The 19,782-nt window shown below is 33.8% G+C and overlaps 2 protein-coding genes across 2 annotated transcripts; one reads left to right on the plus strand and one right to left on the minus strand.

Annotated features, from left to right (window-relative positions):
* The first annotated feature begins 2,881 nt into the window (after positions 1-2,881).
* On the plus strand, positions 2,882-10,041 carry LOC130969271 (mitogen-activated protein kinase kinase kinase YODA). The gene is made up of 14 exons (XM_057894928.1): positions 2,882-3,085; positions 3,498-3,582; positions 3,707-3,837; positions 4,940-5,668; positions 5,763-6,473; positions 6,700-6,787; positions 6,917-6,979; positions 7,290-7,450; positions 7,575-7,650; positions 7,764-7,823; positions 7,910-8,017; positions 8,114-8,350; positions 8,624-8,718; positions 9,073-10,041. Exons 4-14 carry the CDS (start codon positions 5,103-5,105, stop codon positions 9,578-9,580), a joined length of 2,673 nt encoding a protein of 890 aa, XP_057750911.1. The 5' UTR covers positions 2,882-3,085; positions 3,498-3,582; positions 3,707-3,837; positions 4,940-5,102; the 3' UTR covers positions 9,581-10,041.
* Positions 10,033-12,585, minus strand: LOC130969272 (short-chain dehydrogenase TIC 32, chloroplastic-like). The gene is made up of 8 exons (XM_057894929.1): positions 12,340-12,585; positions 11,757-11,988; positions 11,544-11,623; positions 11,253-11,406; positions 11,001-11,079; positions 10,821-10,905; positions 10,569-10,615; positions 10,033-10,486 (listed from the first exon to the last, which is right to left on the minus strand). The coding sequence occupies exons 1-8, from the start codon at positions 12,443-12,445 to the stop codon at positions 10,322-10,324; spliced, it is 948 nt and encodes a 315-aa protein (XP_057750912.1). The 5' UTR covers positions 12,446-12,585; the 3' UTR covers positions 10,033-10,321.
* Positions 12,586-19,782: the final 7,197 nt, after the last annotated feature.

The following is a 19,782-nucleotide window of genomic DNA, read 5'->3' on the forward strand; positions in this document are numbered from 1 at the left end:
GTTGTGTCTTTGATGGTGATGCAGTTGTGGCTCACACGACCTTTCACAGGTTAGAAAACAATTAATTCGGCTAAAATTTGAAGTAATAGTTTTTGCTTGACATGTTTGGCGAAGAGAATTTATTGCAACAGACATGCACAATGCACATGCCATTCTAACTGTTCCCATACGCAATGTTGTACTTGGTTTTTATTTTTCCTAGATGTTGTGAATGAGTTATGCTTGAGTTAACTATCAAAAACCTAATGCTTCTTGCTGACCTGTGATGTTGGAAGCCGATATTTTAAAGCTTGCATTACCTTTCGTTTGTAGCACCCTCATTTATCACTCTTGGGAGACTTGATGCAATCTTAATTCCTTATCAAACACTAGTGTTCATTATGTGTTCTCAACTTCTGATGCATCAGTTATCAAATGGAATTTTTCAGATTTAATGCTCAATTATTGATTTATGATGTTGGCTTCTTGAAATTAGAATCTTTTAGAAGGGTTTAGATGCATCATCCATTCTATATTTCCTTCTTGAGAACAAGAAAAATGTTTAAAGCTTTCCTTTAGGCATTGTGTTTCTCCAATACAAGGCATCGGAATGAATTCTTGTTTGGCTTAACTAGATGGAGGGTATCCGAAGATTTAGAGTTAAATTGAGTCCAAGAGAAAACTATTGACAAACATTTAAAGGGATTTAGATTTTAATAGTTTGATTTTGACATGATTTTCTATGGGCTCTTCACAGGACGTTTCCTACACCCACACTGATCTGGTACTTGCGAACCTCTGCTCTGACTTGGCCTTCTTGTGGTTGATCGCATAGAACTTTTCTCTCCTTCATCAGCACGTCCAACCATCATCCAACCAGCAAAACAATGGCTACGAGAATGAGCAGGGAAGAAGAAGAAGAAAAAGAAAAAGAAGAAGAAGACGAAGAAGATGATGAAGACGAAGAAGTGGTGCGCTACTTCTGAGTTAGTGTTTAAAAAGGGATTAGAGACCAAATTAGGTCATAAACTTTTATTTGCCACATCATGTAACCGTTAGACACTCCAGCGTGGCAATCATTCGCCACGTCACTCCCGCCGGCAAGAAATATGAACGGAAAATTCGAGAGAGACCACGTTGATGCATTTTTTGCAATCTGGAGAACGTAATTAGTGCAATTGAAAAGTCAGGGACTAAATCGATGCATTTTATAAATCTCAGGGACCACTTTGAGGTTTAACTCTAATACAGATAGATACACTAGTGTTATTCAAAACAACACTGGTTAATGTATACTCACTTACTTCTTATTTGGTGTGTTATGAATATGATGAGTTTGACTTATTTAAAGTTATTCATCAATTCAAAATATAAAAATATAAAATATATTATAAATGAATTAGCCGAATTTAACTAATACTAGAATATAGTTTGGTGATAAACATGTGCATTAACTTGTAATTATTTATAAGTGGTAAAATATATTAATTATTTATTAACCAAGGCATTCACATTATATTATAACAAAATACATTAATTAATTCTTTATTAACTTGTAATTATTTATAAGTGGCACAAATAATACAAAATTTTAGACTTTTTTCTTGCATGAGGAGTGACCGTAGAAAGTTTGTATTGAAAGATTAAGCATTTTAAAATTTTCAAAGTATTTTTATATAAAAGGTGAATAAAAACTTAAAAAAATGTAAAATAAGTGTCTCTGTTGGCAAAACCCATATGAAACTCAAGCATACCAGTTAGAAAAATAGTGTGATTTTTTCCACTTCAAATTAAAAGAGTTACTCTCAAATTAAGAAATATTACTCCTAATACAAAATACATATAATGAAATTTTATCAAATAGCATTGACACATATATATTATTATTCAATTATATTATATACAAGATTAATTATTAAATCATTTTTATGTATACAAATTTATATATAGTTATTTTTATATAAAATTAATAATTAAAATTTAAAATTTTTTAAATATTTGACAAATTTAATTAAATAATTATTTAATAATTTTTAATTACACATAAATTTTTATTATAAAATATATATTAAAATAAATTAAATAATATATATTTATATGCAAATATATAATAATAATTTAATAATTGATTTCACATTTTAAAACTAAAACTTTAATTAAATCTCTAATTATTAAATATAATATTAAATTTTAATTCTTCAATTCTAATTTTAGTCTCACAAAATAAACGCTTTTTTTAGTAAAAAAAACACGCTTTTTTTTATATGAGCAATGCTAGGGGGCCAGTAATTTTTGTAATTGTTAGTCATCAACTAGCCATCAATGATGATTTGATGATGTGAGATTGGTGTGAGATTTCATCCAATGGCTCACCTTTCTCTGCTGGTTACATGCTGGCCAAAATTCAATAAAATTGCTGACTCCCTAGACTTTTCCTTTTTATATTTGTTGGTAAGACGACAATTTATATTGCAGTGAGCCCCACCGCCAGGCCCACCCAAAAAATCTTTCGCCGCCAAGGGGCAGGGAGAGAGGAAATCTACGGTTGCCAAAGTAATCACCATGAAAATAGAAAGGAATCAAATCCAAAAAATAAAGAAAATGGAAAATAATAAAACACAGATTCTTGAGTAAGTTAAGTTGCCGTTAAAAACCATTTTATGAAGATATTTCCAGTACACGAAGGTGCACCAAAATCCCATACTCCTAACCAATCTCAAGTGAGGGAGCCATTATAATATTCCGCCACGTAGCATCTCCGTGAACTCAAATTTAATCAGAACCATTCGATCCCCAACACCATAGGTTCCTACGCGCGGAGAATAGCCCGGACACTGATGCACATTTTTATTTTAATTATAAAAGGTGAAATGAAATAATCAATTTTCTCACACGGTGAACTGTTTCTAGCGCTAGTTCTCTCTTCTACTCTCTACTCTCTCCCCGTTCATATTCTTGTTCTTCCTCGTCCTCCTTTCTCTTCGTTCTTGTCACACTCTCTGTGCTTTCTTAGCTTCTTCTCTTAGCGGTGTCTTTAAATAACACCCTGAGCTTCGTCTATCCGTCAAAACGTCGACGTTTTGGATGCTAAGAAACACAGCATTGAGTAAGTGATCAAAGATAGGGTACACTGTCATCTGCTGCTTTGATTTTTTTTTTTTTTTTTCTGCTGAATTGATGTAACACTTGTCGGTTCATTTCGAAACCTGTCCTTCGGAAGCAATCCTTCTGCATGTTTATCTATTGAATTCGAATTTGTTCCGTTACGTTTTCTTTTTCTTCTGCATTTTCCGTTGGCTCCAACGGTGTTTATTATTATTATTATTATTATCATCGCTGGTAGCTTTGCTTGTTTGTTGTTATAACTCGAATTTTTCTTTTCGTCGTTGATTTTTTTTATATCGTCTGAGTTCCATAGAGTTGTTTCAGCAAGTTGATCGGATTTGAACGTAGCTGCTGATTATGCTTCATTTGCTGACTTGTGTTCTCGTCTGATGATTGTTTGCTGAATCGTCTAGGTTTTCTAATCTTCCGTGAAAAAAAAAACCGCTTAGAGAGATAAAACGGAGGCAAGGAACTTTGATAATTTTTTCTCCCTTACTGGTAAGTTCGTTATCAAGAAAAGAGATCATTCTTCATGTTATAATTATTCTGGTAGGAGAGGCTGCAAAATTTTGAATATATGCTTTTATTGAGTTTTGGTTTTGCTTCAATCTGCCATTTGCAGGAAATTTCTCTAATAAATGCTAAGTCATGCAATGTACCTTCAGAATCATCGAATCCTTGGAGTGATTCTTTCTTTGTTGGAGTGCAAATCCTGCCTTAAGTCCATTTTTGTCAAATTTTGAATCCTGCATAGTAAGCCTCCGTTTGAATTTTGTTCACGACTTCTTTGTCAGTGGTCCCCCCTTTTGAGGTCTTAAGTATGAAATGGATGTCATCTTCGTTGATATAGAACCATGGTTTCGAGGCTTTTAAGTGATACTCTAGATTCAACTGTTTGTGACAAAATCAATTAAATTTCATTGGTGACTTTTTTCATTTTTATTTATTTATTAATTTAAAAACTTTGCTGGAGCCCTGATATTATCAGCATACTTTTCAAGCAGATAATTTTCCCTGGCTCCGTGGATTTCTTGTTAGGATCTGAAAGCATTTGTAATGTCATTGTCTTGTGTTAGGGTCCATCATTTGCTTGGTGATATTATTAAAGCTACCCTTTCGAATGATCTTTTTCGCTACTTCAGCACCTGTGTTTAGTCACTAGCATGTGATATTAATATTTCAACTCTGTCATCTATTGTATAAATATTCCGAATGGATCATCTCTCCTTATCATTTTTGTTTCCCTTTTCATTTTTTCGGTTCTGAATCTTTGGGTGGATGATTTGTTTGATCTCATAATTATCAAGAAATTGAATTTCAAATTGATATACTCTAATTACTTCATGCATGCAATAGATTGTAAATATGAACTTTCAACCAATGAAAAGAGTTCAAATGATTGATTTGTTCTGACCTCAGTTACACAAGTTATTAAATGAACTCTTATACTATGTCAAATGGTTAACGGAAATTTATCCGGGAATCAGGGAACCTGTGGAGAAACTTGTTCATGACGTCTTGCATTGTGATTGACAATATGCATTGTCTCGTATATACTGGGAGACGATTACAGTTATAGCATCATTGATTTGTTATTTTTTGCTGTTATTCATTTATTTGTGTAATACGTGTTCGATTGTGATTGACAGTTTAATATTACATATCTAAAGGGACGGAAATCATTTATAGCCCCACTCATTCATTATTGTTTGTGGTTATTCACTTATGTGCCCCATTTAGTTCCTGCATAGCAGTTCTCTTTTCTTGGATTCTGCTCATTTCTGTCACTGAATAAATTTATTAAATGTTTAAAATTTTGGAAAGACCTAACTAACATTTGAAGTTTGCTATATAGGTTCTTGTGGTTCTACATGAGCTATAATTTATAAGAACAATGCAGCACTCTTCATTAGAAGAGATACATTTCAATGCCACATAAGACTTCGCACACATAGTTTGCCAAGATTTCCTTCAGTTTTCTCTTATTTTCCCTGTGTTTGACAAGCTTTTGCCTAAACATGCCGATATGGTGGGTGAAGTCTAAAGAGGCGAAGGAGAGAAAGAAGTCAAAAAGGGAAAGTATTATTGATGCAATACAGCAAAAATTTAAGAATGCTTCTGAAAAGATACGCAATGACAAATCCAAAGGATCTAGAAGACATGTTATTGGCACCAGGTCAGAGAAGCAATCCCAATCTGTTGTAGCTTCAAGAATATCATCACCCTCCTCCACATATGTGTCCCGCTGTCGAAGTTTATCAGAATTAGAAAGGCCTCTATTTCAGCAGCTCCCACTGTCAGGGTCGCACCTTCCTGTTGTCAGTGACGCAAATTCTGGAATTTGTTTACCATCAAGAATGGAAAGAGCTAGTGGTTCTAAGCAATCTCCATATTGTCCCCTACCGGCATCTGGTGTTGTTTCCAACAGGGGATATCCTACTGATGCTGAGGGATATATAGATACCGCATCTGTTTCAAGTGATAGCTCTGGTTATAGTGGTGACTCATCTGATTCACATCTCATTAGTCCTCTGGCAACCGACTATGAAATTGGAAACAGGGCCACCATTAACAGGTCTTTCAGGTCGGTTTGCTTCCATCTGAATACATTGCTTTAAACATACTATGCATTTACCTTATATTCTTTTCCTTTACTAATAATTCATATGCTCCTAAAGGTTGGTGCACAGGAACAGATCACCTGTTACTTTCCAGAATGACTTAGGAGCATCCTCAAGCCCAGCTCCTCAAATGTGCGGTGTTAAGAATCCATCTACTTCACCAAAACGGAGTCGTTTGCATTTGCCCAATCTAAAAATAGGCCGTACCTGTGGTTTATTCAGTGCTCAAGAAAGGTCAACATCAAGTCCTTCTAGAAGTCCAGTGAGAGCACTTGGCCCTGACCAGCTATTAAACTCTGCACTATGGACAGGAAAGCCTTGTCCATATGCAGCATCAGGGAATTACTCTAGTCCTGGTTCAGGCCAAAACTCAGATGTTGGGGATCTGCCAGGACAGGTAATTTTGCCTCTTAACAGGTACAGCCCTGAGTGTTCTCCTATACCTAGTCCGAGAATGACAAGCCCTGGTCCCCGTTCCAGAATACAGGGTGGTGCTGTCACACCTCTTCATCCACGAGCTGGCACCTTCCCTTTGGAAATAACTACAAGACATCCTGATGATGTTACTAAAAAAACTCATCCTTTACCGCTTCCTCCGATAACAGTCACCAGTTATTGTCTTTCTCCAAACTATTCTTCATCTACAACTCCATCAGCTCCTCGCAGTCCTGCCAGAGCAGAGATCCAAACAAGCCAAGTTTCACGCTGGAAAAAGGGGAAGTTGCTCGGAAGGGGGACATTTGGACATGTTTATCTTGGTTTTGACAGGTCCGTATCATGTGGGTGTTTTGCGTGTGCCCATGCCATGTACACATTTGGACATTCTTATCTCGATTTTGGAATACTCAAACATTCAGATTGCATTTGATATACATATATCAGCATTTTAACTCATCTTTGTCTGTTAGTTTGACACAATCATGATTTTTCTTGCATTTTATCTTTTGAACCTTTAAAGCTTGATCTGATTTATATCAAGTTCTCTGATCTGTAGTGAAAGTGGTGAGATGTGCGCGATGAAGGAGGTAACGCTTTTTGCAGATGATGCTAAATCAAGGGAATGCGCACAGCAACTTCAACAAGTAAGCTTGCTCACCACATGAAAAGTTTACAAAAAATAAAACATTTACTTTTCCTTTTGAATGAAAAGGAACAAAGGACTATACATTTTCAGGACAACAAGTATTCTCATGTACCTGATACATTTTCAGGAAATTATGCTTCTAAGTCAGTTGCAGCATCCAAATATAGTTCGATATTATGGTTCTGAAACGGTATGTTTACTGAATTAGTTACTTAATTCATTCAGTAACTGATTTCATTTCGAATTCTCAGTTACAATCAAGACATTAAAACAGATTTCTCTAAACAAATCAGCCACCACATCAATTGCTTCTATGCTTTGAGCAACATTTTATTATATCTCTTTACAATTGCAAGTTCAATATATCTTATGGGTTCTTAAATTTGTTTTCTCAATTTATTTTAGTAACATGGAATTTGGTTGCATAATATTCTTTCATGCTGTTGGCTATCAATACTTAGAATTGTGTTAACTGTACTGTGATTTTTTATGCCTAACAGGTAGAGGACAAACTTTACATATACTTGGAGTATGTCTCCGCCGGGTCTATTTACAAACTGCTTCGAGAGTATGGCCAGTTAGGTGAAAATGCCATTCGTAATTATACTCGGCAAATTCTATTAGGACTTGCGTATCTGCATGCTAAGAACACTGTCCACCGGTGAGTTTGGTAGATCATCATATGAAATTCTTATAATTACATCCGTGTTTCAAGTAACATCTCTAATTACATTTTTGCTTGTGAAACAAAAATTTCTTGGTCTAATTACTATATTCTCTTCCAGGGACATTAAGGGAGCCAATATACTAGTGGACCCTAATGGACAGATAAAATTGGCAGATTTTGGGATGGCAAAGCATGTAAGAGAATTTATATATGTTTTCTTATGTATGATGTTCATGTTAATGAAGGAACTGCCTTGGTTAGATAATTTAAATGGAGTTGAATATTTCCTATCTGAAATTATTTACAGATAACTGGGGAGTCTTGTCCATTTTCATTCAAAGGAAGTCCTCACTGGATGGCACCTGAGGTCAGCATGATTTCCCTCCTCCATAAGTACCGTTTGACACTTGTTTTTCACATGGTTCTGTTTGTGACAATGCCTCAATTACTTAGGTTGTACATAATTCAAATGATTGTAATCTTGCTGTTGATATATGGAGTCTTGGCTGCACTGTTCTGGAGATGGCTACGACAAAACCACCTTGGAGCCAGTTTGAGGGGGTAAGCAGAGTTTGATATATGGATCTATATATTGGATTATATAATTTAACTTCGTTTCATAATTTTTTTTTTCTTTGGTACCCTACACCCTTGAAGGTGGCTGCTATATTTAAGATTTTACAGATGAAGAAACTGCCTGAAGCACCAGAACATCTATCAGAAGATGGGAAAGACTTTGTGAGGCTTTGTCTGCAAAAAAATCCCCAGGACCGCCCATCGGCTGCGCAACTTCTAGAGCATCCATTTGTCAAAAAGGCTACACTAGAAAGAACCATTCTGACTGTACATCCTTCAGAAGCATCACCAGCTATTGTAGATGAACTGAAATCTCTGGTAAAAGCAATTGAAAGTGTATATTCAGTGACTGATTACATACTATCATTCTTTGCATAGATTTGTGTTTGAGGTTTTGCATAATTTTGTTGAAAGAAAAATAGTAACAAAAGAAGGGCTCCAAAAGTAGGCTAAAATATAACAAAATATTAAAATATAATAGTATTCCATCAACAGTGAAGAAATGGATGTATGTTTTTTATTTTCATTTCTTTTTTGTGTTTCGCAGATTTTTGAGTGAACTATTTATCATTCTCTTGAATGTTCTTTCAGGCCATTGGACCTGCAAAACATAATTTGTGCTTAGAGTCAGAAATGGGTGGTGGTACCAGTCGGCCAAGAAGGTTGAGAATCGGCTCTGCATCAAGGTTGGTCCCCCAACCCCCCTCTCCTCCACCAAAATAAATAAATAAATAAATAAATAAAAAATAAAATGCCCACTCGTGTTTATATGACATATATGGATAAATAAATACACTAATAAAACAAGAATATTTTCGTTCATCTTAATTTTTGTAGCATTCACTAGTACGTTGTGTATTCTATAAGCTGGTTAGATACTTTTAGTTGTTCATAATTAAGCTTGATTAATTGATAAGAATGTTGTGGCTTTGTGAAAGAAAATTCGGTCAAACTTCTGCAATGCTAGTTTTTATTCAGTTCTAGATACTTTTGATACTTCGGCAATGAAGGTATTAACTGTCTATCTAACTTGTTTCTAGCGATGTGCATATACCAAGGAACATGTCATGCCCCGTTTCTCCCCTTGGACAGCGGCCTTTGGGAACATTTGATGTGGCTGGAAGAGTGCCTACAGTTCCAGTAGTTAGTCCTCGTACCACATCTGGCCTATCCACACCATTCAATGATAGTGGTCGTACAATCTCGTTTCATGGAAACAAGCAGCCGATGTTCTCACATGAAGCTGCATGTCTGATGCTAAGGTCTCAGGATGGGTTTCATTATCAGGATCTTACACATGATGCCCTTCGAGTAACCAGACCTTCTCGGGATGTAATAATTTCATCTGATGATGATGCTCTTGCAACCAATTATAAGAGGGTTGTCCGAAGAGAATTTTATAATGTGCCTCAAACGCCCATGAGGGATTGTGTTCGGATGAATACTTACTTAGACTGCCGAGCCAGTACTCCCAGGCAAGGCCCGACAACACAAATGGCATGTCACCTGCACTTCAGTGACCAGAGGGGACACCGTGCATGTGAATAATAAACGTTCTAAGACGGTATATACATCATAGGGTGCATTAGCATAAACATATACCATAAACATGCTGGAGGAATATAGTTTAACTATTATCTATAGTCAAACGTGAGTGTTTTGCGCGGGGATGTAAGCGTTCCCCAATTGACTCATGTTTGAGACAGTAGTTTACAGAGTGGGACCAAAACCCCTTGTAGATGCAAAATTTGCTGTCCTCACCCAAGGTATTTTATATTTCATCATCTCAGCTGAAAATGGTGGAGGGACCAAAAAGCAGATTTGTAGAAACATATTTACTGTATAGAATATATATATATAACTAGAAAGTAGAAACTCAACACAATTTTGAGTTTAGCTAGAATTTCCTCCATTTTGAATAATGTTCTGTGGGATTGTGTGCTACAAGAGGCGTTGTATTGAATAAACTTTATATATTTCAAAAATAAATCTACCTCTGTCTGGACTTTTTGCTGGAAGGAAAGTCATTACTCTTTTGCAAATTGAAAATGCAAAGGCTTCATGTAATGTATTGCCCACAAGCGCAAATGCTTTCATGGAATTCGATAGCACCGTGATAGAAATAAAGGAAACAATATGCCAAATTATAGCACTCCTTGGGTGGTTATGCATCGCGTCTTAAATTTACATATATACAGCTTGTGAGTAACTGCAAGTTTCTATTCTGCTAAACATTTTTTCAATACAACTATGTTTTGCCCTTACTTAGTAGTCAGACAATCCTGTGAGCTACTTTTGATTAGTTAGGCTTACGCTGAACTCCCATAGTTTTTTAGCCAGCTCTGAATCATTAGCCAGATGGGTTGGCGTTGCCTTATTGCTGTCCATAAAGTACTCACCAGATATTCCCTTAACTTGTGGATGCAATGCTACATAACATTGAGTGGCAGCTCCCTGTAAAACATGTCAGAACAACTCAATATATCTGCCATAGCATATAAGCATTTAGCATATCAGCAACAGATGTACGAAATACCTGTTGCACATTTTTAAGTAAGTATTTACCCACCATATTAGCAACAGCTGCAAAAGCCAAGTGGTGGATACATGAATACAAATTCAAACAAACAATTTATGTATATGAATTGACAACTAGGACCCGGCATAATTCTGTTTTGCTTCCTTTTGAATGCTATCGTGACCAAGCATATTGAATTGAATTTTGTGTCTCATCTATAATGCACAACAATACCAAATCAAGCCTTACTCGAATAGTATAGCCACTAACCATTAATGTAACCATGGTAACGCAGAATATTTGTAATAATTGATCCTGGATGAAGTGCGTTAGCGGTTATTTCAACTCCTTCTTCCTGTCAGAAAAAGGAGTATGCATTGTTCTACATTAAAATCAACCAAGAAGTTCACACCAAACGGTCAAAAAGACAAACGGATGTAAAAAAAATACCTTAAAGCGCCTCGTAAGTTCTTTGGCATGCAAAATATTAGCAAGCTTTGATTGTCCATAAGCATAATAACTGTTGTACCTGCCCCCCCAAAAAAAAGAAGGTATAAAACAGGGTGAATTGTACAAATTTGGGAACCTAAAACAATGTAAATGAAAAGAAAAATGTCATCAAGCATATTTGCAGTACAATCTCAGTAGCAATTAGCAAATAAAGAAAAACGAGAAACCAAGGATCTATGATTCCAAAATTACACTGATTCATCATTTATCTTATCAAAACGAATTCCTTCTTGATATGGAAGTCTGTGTGCTTCCGAAGATAGAATGACTATCCTTCCCTCCCGTTTGCATTCACGTACAGTTCTTTTCATAGTTTCTAATAAAAGGTTTGTCAAGAGAAAATGACCTACAAAATAGTATAATTAGAATCTCTTTAATTCCTTTTATATTTTAGCAGAGTGAATGACAATTTTCGGTTCTATCAACCCAACAAGGTAACATGAGGAAACTCAATATGTGAGGAAAACAGGTAATAGAACATACTCAAATGATTCGTTGCAAACTGCATCTCAATGTTGTCTTGAGAAAGCTGGAATGGAGTTGCCATCACCCCTGCATTGTTACTTCAATCGAAAGAAGAACTTCATTTTATTTTAAAACATGCAATCAGAGCAGGTGCAGATGCTGAAGACAAAACAGAAAGACTTGTATAGAAAGTTGTACTGGAAGAGTTCATCTATGTCAAACAAGACATACATTAGGATATTGAGTGGACGTCCAGATGAAATATAATCTGATGCAAACTTCCTAACAGATGCCATAGAGCAAAGATCTAATTCCATGACATCAATTTTAGCTGAGGGAATTTCCTTCAATATTGTTTCTTTGACCTTGGTGCCAGATTCAACACTCCTTACAGCCATAACAACATGGACACCGCGCAGTGCAAAAACTCGCGTCGTCTCCAAACCAAGGCCACTTGTAGCCCCTAATATCAAACATAATAAGTAATTAAATTATTGATTACTCAACACCGATGCAAATTTAAATTAAAATTAAATAACAATTTGCAGGGATCATATGACTATTTCAGGAAAAATTGATCACCAATCGGAAAAATAACACTATACTCCAATAAGTGGCCGTAATCAGCTTTGTAGTTGAAAAGACATCATAGAAAATTTAAAAATAAATCAGATCTACAATATAGTGTGATTATTGGATTTATATATGAGATCAGCAGAGGTGTGATCGAAACTGATCGACGATGATATTGCGATGAGTAAAACAACCTAATAAAAGGAAAGTAAAAACTAAAAAGGAAGGAGGAGGAAGGAACCGGAGACGATGGCGGTGAGGCCGTGTCCATCAATGCCTTGAGTGACTTGCTCCGCCGTGGAGGAGGCTGAGAAGCCAGATTCTCCTTTCCAACCAAGAAACCACATATTCCTTTCCGTTCGCTCTTTCTTTGTGATCGATTACACACACTTTCACTATCTCACTCACTCAGTCAAAAATAAGTGTCATCGTAGTTTGAAACTTTCCATTAAAGTAGGAATATAATATGGAGTTTATTTCTTTCGGATAACACTAACATGGATTTGCATATTTTAATCAACAATACACCATATGGATTTATATTTAAGTATTGTTATATCAAAAATAACATTTTTTATAAAGATATTATTAAACTTTTTGATAAATTCAGCTCAAAAAGTTTAGATTTTGATTATTGTTAAGTATTAAAAATAGAGAAATTCTACTTTATCCTTTCTAAAATAAAGGGTAAATTATCCCTTGCGACATATCCAGTGATTATTCATAAATTATTCTTCTACTAGAGCTCCAAGATTTACATTATCTTCTATTTTTTTTTCAATTGACGCAATGTTTCTCTTGAAATTTGATAGTAGTGTCATTTTCATAATTTCCACCAAATACACCTCTTCTTCTCTAATTTTAAAACCATAATTCCTCTCAAATCCAATCACCATTTCCAATCAATTAGGTTGAACTTGTTCATATGCTTTCAATCTCCTATTTCAACGAGCACATCTATTAATTTTTCAGCTCTCTCTTTCCTAAGATTTTTTTCCTAGTATTTTTTCTTAAAATTCAGTCGGATCAACAATGATACTCCTCTTCAGATAACCAACCCTCATAATCTTGTATAACTATATAACAAACACAAATCAAAATATTAGTTAGTCATAAAAATAATGAGTCAATAATTACCATTTTAGAATTTTCATTATCTGAATAATGATTGAAAAATAATTTAAGAGCAATTAAAGAGAAAAAATAAAAAATAAAATACTTTGGTGTCTTCTTTCACGCACTAATTACCATCATTTTTAATTAATATATCACAAATTTTTATCAGTTTTTTAGCTCTCTCATTTTTAAGATTTTCTAGCAATCGTATTAGAGATAACAATTAGATTTGACAATCTTATTCGAACTTTAGAACTCTGGTTAAAAGATAATTGATCGATAATCACTGTATATGCCACAAGGGGTAATTTATCCTTTATTTTAGAGAGGGTATGGTAGAGTTCACCTTAAAAATATTGTATGGTCGATCAATTTCTAAATACAAATTAAAATTATTCTAGAAGTGGTTACTATTAAACGATTTCATATTTTTTTATAATGGAATTATAACTGTCTATGTATGTTTTGCCCATTAGACAAAAGGATAACAAATTACAAATTTTTTTTTGTAGGATCTGTATTTTTTACACTTTTTATAACCGACACAATCTTCTATTTTTGGGATAGAAACTATTTACTTATATATTGGATTGGAAATCTAATAAATTTTTTACTCCTTTGACAAAATTGAATTTGAAAAATAAACTCAACCCCGAATGATCATATAAACGAATTATTTGATAATTTATTTTTTGAGAGGGGGCTATTAAGAACTCTCTCATAATGGAATTATAACTGTCCAAGTATGTAGAACAAGTCTTTTACAAGCAATTTTTAAAAGTTATTAGATATACTTATAATTTTTTAATTATTATTATTCTCTGTAAAGAGGAGTTTTAAGATTAGAATAAAAAGTTAGAATTCCACTCCAAAAAATATTCTTGCACATGAGTTCATTTTCTGTTGGGTTCCTTCCATCATTTCTTTCATGGTTCTTTTGAATTCTGTAAATTCTGCAATTTACTTTTATAATTCAGTCATTTTATATTTCACAATTTTCATAATTTTCTTTTATTTATGTTTATAGCAAACTTTACATTCAATTATTTCAATTTGCAAGTCAATTTTATTTTCATTTCATTTAAAAAAATATAAAAAATATCTTTTTTTTTCATGACAAAAATGGACGACTTTGATGCATGATAAAACTGGAACTTACAAAAAAGGAGTAGGTTTCGCTCCCAGATAATAGATATTGAACCAACACAGATTTGTTAAAAATTTACATAACAAATTGGCACGCCCGTTGGGATAGTTTTTCTTAAGTTGTGTCAAAATTATTTGTCTTCATAGTGTCATGCATAAAATTTTTTATCATTAGTGCATGTTGTGCAGTGGTAAACTTATTAATATGGTTGAAGAAGTTCCTAATGGTAACATGGAGTCAAATGCGTCAGTGATTGTTGCACAAACCTTTTGTGAATCCAGTGTCAATATTCGGAATAATTTTGGAGAAAATATGGTTCAATTTAATGCAAATTCAGGGACTCATGAATGCAATGTACACAGTGCAAAATCAACCACCAGTAACTACAGAGTGATCCCATTTGGTCTTCTTCCTATAACTACAATGCCATTAGTAGAAAAAATTATGTGCCTCTAAGTTGATTTGAAAGTATCTCAGTTGCAGTAAATAACCAATTACCATTCTTGTTTTCTGACATGAGTTAGGATTATCAAGGTGATTTGAAATTGAATAGTATAAGATCGATGGATGCTTTTTGACAACACATAGATGAAAGTCATCATAATTTAGTAAATTTGCTAACATAACAAATAACTACCATCTTAAATCCTGTTATGGTTTATAATAATTTTAAATATGATAAATTGGCCAGATAAGTTGAAACGATTGCTAGAATTGTCGAGTATGATGAGGGGCATAATAATTCCCAGAATATTATAGCTTTTGAAAATGAAGATAGCCCACAAGATAATCTTGGTAAGGAGGTCATTCCTCATATTGTTCAACCGAGTCAAAATGCTGATGAGGTAGTGAATAGAATTCAAACTAATCAGCGTGGGGATCAATATCAGGTGACTAGGATTTTGGAAGATGTCCTTAGTCACGTAGGAAAAAATATAGGCTTCATGAATCGACCATATTTTGTGCCAGCATTTCCAAATGCAATTCAAATAGCTAAAGTGTCAAGAGGGGTAAAGAATCCTAAAATTGTGACGAAATTTGTTGGAGAAGCAGGAAAACCAACTATAGAGCATATTGCTTGATATTTGCTAGAACTTGAAAATTTAGCAAACAATGAAGAGTTGAAAATTAAGTTTTTTCTTTCTTTTTTGACACAAAATACTTTTGCATGGTTTTCGAATTTAAGGCTAATTCAATTTTAACATGGGCTCAATTGAAAAATACTTTTCGTAGTCAATTTTATAGAGGAGAATTGACAGTAACTTTAACAGACTTGTTTGCTCTAAAAAGAGACGATGAAGAATTGATAGATGACTATATAATTCGATTAAAAAAGCTCGCAATGATGTGATATGTCGATTTCTGAAAGCAAGATCGTCAAACTAGCCATTAAAGGTCTTGGCTTTAATATGCATCGAAAATTATTCAATGTGCATATTTTTTATTTAGCCCATTTGGCTGAGAGAGTTCGACAAGTTGAAAAAATAAAAGAAGAAAAGAAAGAGAGAAAATTGGTTGAATATGAGTTTGTTAAAAAGAATATCTAATGATGATAAGTATTTTTGCTTTTGTCTTTCTAGTTAAAAAATAATATTTTATTGTATCAAAAATAATATTTTCGACAAGTTATTGTTGAACTCCTTGACAAGTCAATATTTGACAAATTTAAACTTTGATAAAGTTACAAGTACATATTGGAACCCTTCGAAAGCAGTTACGTACTCAGTTACGTATTCTGTTAAAGTCTATACAAATATGTCTACAAGAAGAAGTCCTCAACAAATAGTTTTTGGCAGTTGTTAGATATAATTGTGAAAAAAAATCTTTATCCAACTTTGAAATTATGTAAAGTTGATCAAATTTTAGAAAATAAAAAGTTTTTCTGTTCAACTTTGAAGTTCTGTGAAGTTGGAAATTTAAAAACAATTTCATGAGTAATGATCATGATATTTTCGAATCATTAAATATGACAAACTCTCTTACGCAATGATCCAAGAAGAAATAAGAAAGAGTTACCATGATTTAAAAAATATGTTATCATAAAAAAATCAATAAAATGTTGAAAATGAGTATGGTTGAAAATATTCAACAAAATATCGAAGATCTAATAGTTCGACAAACAGTCGTTTTGCCTCAAGATGTCAAAAAATAAATACTTAAGGGCATTTGTTATATCGAAGATAATTTTTCTTTGATAAATTGAAAGAAAATAGAAAAGTATGGTTGAAACATGGGATCATATTTATTCATTTTATTATCTTTGGTTCTTCAACGATGACATTATGTTTCACTAATATTCGCCATGCACTACGTGAAAATATTTGTAAAAATTTATACGATATATAAAGTTGATCAAACGATTAGTTGGAATTGATTTCAAATTTATCAAGCCATCGAAGATCAATTTCGACAAAGAAGAGCAAGCAAGACAAAGACATCCGGTAAGATGCCCAGATGCTCAATCTTCTCAAAATTCACAGGACAATTATTCACCTTCGTTTTGTCGATCCCAGGCTATTGAGGTTGGATAGATAAAGAACTGGAAAAAGTTTGGTGATCGAAAATAAGAGAATATCAATAGCAACAGGCTCGGTGTAGTTATTTTGGTTGAGGTCATGGTAGAAATACTAATTTTCAAGGTCGAATTGGTGGTAACTAAGGTGGTCGACAGTTGCGTTGAGTTAATACTGATGTTCTTTCTACTTCGACCCATCAAGGGAAAAATCTTTTCCTTTAAATTAAATTGTCTTTTTAGCAAATGATGAAACAATTTCAAAAGGAGAAAAGCCCATGTTGATCAAATAAAAAGGCAAAACAGTTGAAACTCCACTCCCTAAAATAAATTCAACTATGTCGATGAGGAGTATTTCGAGAAAGATGAAGAAATAACTGGTACTGTGTCGATCATACCTTCTGAACTTGTTGGACAATATAAAGGTAATCTAAGTGGATGATATTTGATGATGGAAACGATCATTAGAGAACTAGTTGATGACTCTGAGGATAGTTGAAAATATTGAATAATATTAAGTATTTATATTTTCTTTCTCCTAGTCAAAAAATAAATACTTAGAGACATTTGTTATATCAAAAATAATATTTTTGATAAAAAATATTGAATTTTTTGACAAGTTAAGTGCTCGACAAGTTTAGACTTTAATCATTGTCAAGTGTCAAAAATATTGCATGGTCCACTACTAAAAAACTACTTATTACAGATGCATATTTTTGACAGATTTTAACCCATGGAAATATAGATATATTTTGCGAGAGAATTTTTGTCGGAAACAAAAAAAATGAATTAGCATAAATTACAAACAGAAAAGAGAATCTGTCAAAAAAAGTAGTTTTCTTCATGAAAAATAGTTACCGATGAAAAATATGTCTATATTTAAATAAATAAAAATACTACATTTTATCAAATTATTACAGATAAAATTTTTTTCTGTAATTTAAAATATTCTGTCGAAAAATATTGAGTTAAACCTAACTCTAGAGTGCTCGATTCACACTCCACACAAATAAAACACAAGCTTCTTCCTCTCTCCATCGCACGAGCTGCTTCTTCTCTCCGTCGCACGAGCTTCTTATGCTGCTGCCGCCGCCGCTCGTGTCGCATCTCCTCACTGCTAAATGCTGATGAAAAATCGCACACACTCTCTTTCTTTCTCTAGTTTCTTTCTTTACACTGCTTCAGTCACATCCAATTCATATCAATTCAAAAATGGCCATTGTGGCTTCACCTTCCTCTAGAAACCAAATACCGTCCTCCTCACACTCCTTTTCCTACCCCTTCGCTTCATACACCTCCGCCAATTTTGCTCCCGGAGCCTCCTCCTCATCCCACGCACTTCTCCTCCTCCTTTACCATTGGCGTTTTTCTTCCATCACTTTGCCACCATGTCCAACATCGTTATCTGTGAGATTCTTTTTAGAGCAACCACCAGGTTCTCCTGGGAAACGCTCCATGGCGATAAAGAGGTATACTTTGTTTTTATGATTCTGTTACTTAAGGATCCATTTTTCTGTGCAAATTTTAGGTTTATCAATTTTTCTTCACAGTTTCTATCTGCTCAAAACAATTTAAGGTTTTATTTCAGAGACAGAGATGGCAAATTTTCTGTGAAGGAACTCCAATCCACTAATTCCATTAGATGAATATTCGCTTGCTGTTATTGATTTTTTTATAAGTCTAAGTTATAATTAATTTCCATTAGATGGACAATTTTTAAGTTTCTTATTGTTACCATCCATCTTTTGTTCACAGTTTTGACAAACACCACATAGAAGATTTCTTAGCCAATCATACATCTATCTTTCTTTCAAATGAATATTGAAGAAAATTAAAGGTTAGAGGACATCTTCTCTTATATGAATGATTATTAAGAAAACTGGAAAAACAATCTAATAAATATGCATGCTCCAAATTGATGCCAAATAAAGAATCAATTTCTGTTCAATTCTGCTCTCTTTTTCTTTTACATGTCCTTTTTTTTTACTAATATTGGCTAATTTTGTTCGCCATTTTTTACTCCAACTCTACTATAATAGATGCTTATTCAAATGCAATTCATCAAAATTATACTGCTGGAGTGGAATTTCTCTTTTTGTAATAACTTCTTAGCTGATTCTATTATACTAAACTTCTATAAATAGCTAATATTGTAGGAGACTTGAAGCTACACCAGAATTACATGGCGGAATTTGGGAATGTCCTTCATATGTGGACAAGGAAATACTAAAAAACCCAAATTGGTAAATAGTTGAGGCTGAAACCCAGAAATATTTGAGGGATCATTTAGTAATTAGCTGGTTCAAAGCAGGCACATGATGCCTCATAATCTTGAAGGAGAAGGACCAATCAAACCAACTATTGTCACAAAAATAGTAAGGAATTAGGGATAACGACAAAGCTCATATTTTGGCTCATTTTCAACATGAAGTAACCACTGTCTTCAAACTCCAAGATATTAAAATAAAGATAAGAAGACAAATACACTTTCTCTTTCACTTAATGAAAGCGTTGTAGTCATTGTAGCTATGGTAGCTCTAACCTTCTCAATAACTTACAAGCATTCCAATTCATCTTTACACTCTAATTCCAAATCAAGCTTCACTGTTTTCAATCAGAGAAACAATATTGGCCAGTTTCTTATTAGGAAGTGCAGCTTCAGAAGGGTAGTAAGAAAGTTATGTGTGAAGAATGTTAAGAATGCTGCCAGTGATAAAAAATAGGAACAGAATGAACCACTCACTGAACAAGGTTGCTTCCTGCTTGATGTCATTTTCTCATGATTTTTCGCTTGCTTTACTTCTTCGGTTGAGCTCTTTTCATTCTGAATACAATATTCAAAAAATTCAGAATTCATATTATCTTTTTCCTATTAATTTGTATTGAATAGTGATCAAATTTTTAAAATG

Source organism: Arachis stenosperma, chromosome 3 (assembly GCF_014773155.1).
Source record: "Arachis stenosperma cultivar V10309 chromosome 3, arast.V10309.gnm1.PFL2, whole genome shotgun sequence".
NCBI lineage: Eukaryota > Viridiplantae > Streptophyta > Magnoliopsida > Fabales > Fabaceae > Arachis > Arachis stenosperma.

Excerpts from the sequence above, each read along its gene's own strand:
- LOC130969272 (XM_057894929.1), bottom strand. The coding sequence starts at position 12,445 with ATGTGGTTTCTTGGTTGGAAAGGAGAATCTGGCTTCTCAGCCTCCTCC. Across the intron at positions 11,989-12,339 it reads CCTCACCGCCATCGTCTCCG|GGGCTACAAGTGGCCTTGGT; the intron begins GTTCCTTCCTCC and ends GTTTGATATTAG. Across the intron at positions 11,624-11,756 it reads CGTCCACTCAATATCCTAAT|TAACAATGCAGGGGTGATGG; the intron begins GTATGTCTTGTT and ends TTTCGATTGAAG.
- LOC130969271 (XM_057894928.1), top strand. The coding sequence starts at position 5,103 with ATGCCGATATGGTGGGTGAAGTCTAAAGAGGCGAAGGAGAGAAAGAAG. Across the intron at positions 6,980-7,289 it reads GATATTATGGTTCTGAAACG|GTAGAGGACAAACTTTACAT; the intron begins GTATGTTTACTG and ends TATGCCTAACAG. Across the intron at positions 7,824-7,909 it reads CTCACTGGATGGCACCTGAG|GTTGTACATAATTCAAATGA; the intron begins GTCAGCATGATT and ends TCAATTACTTAG.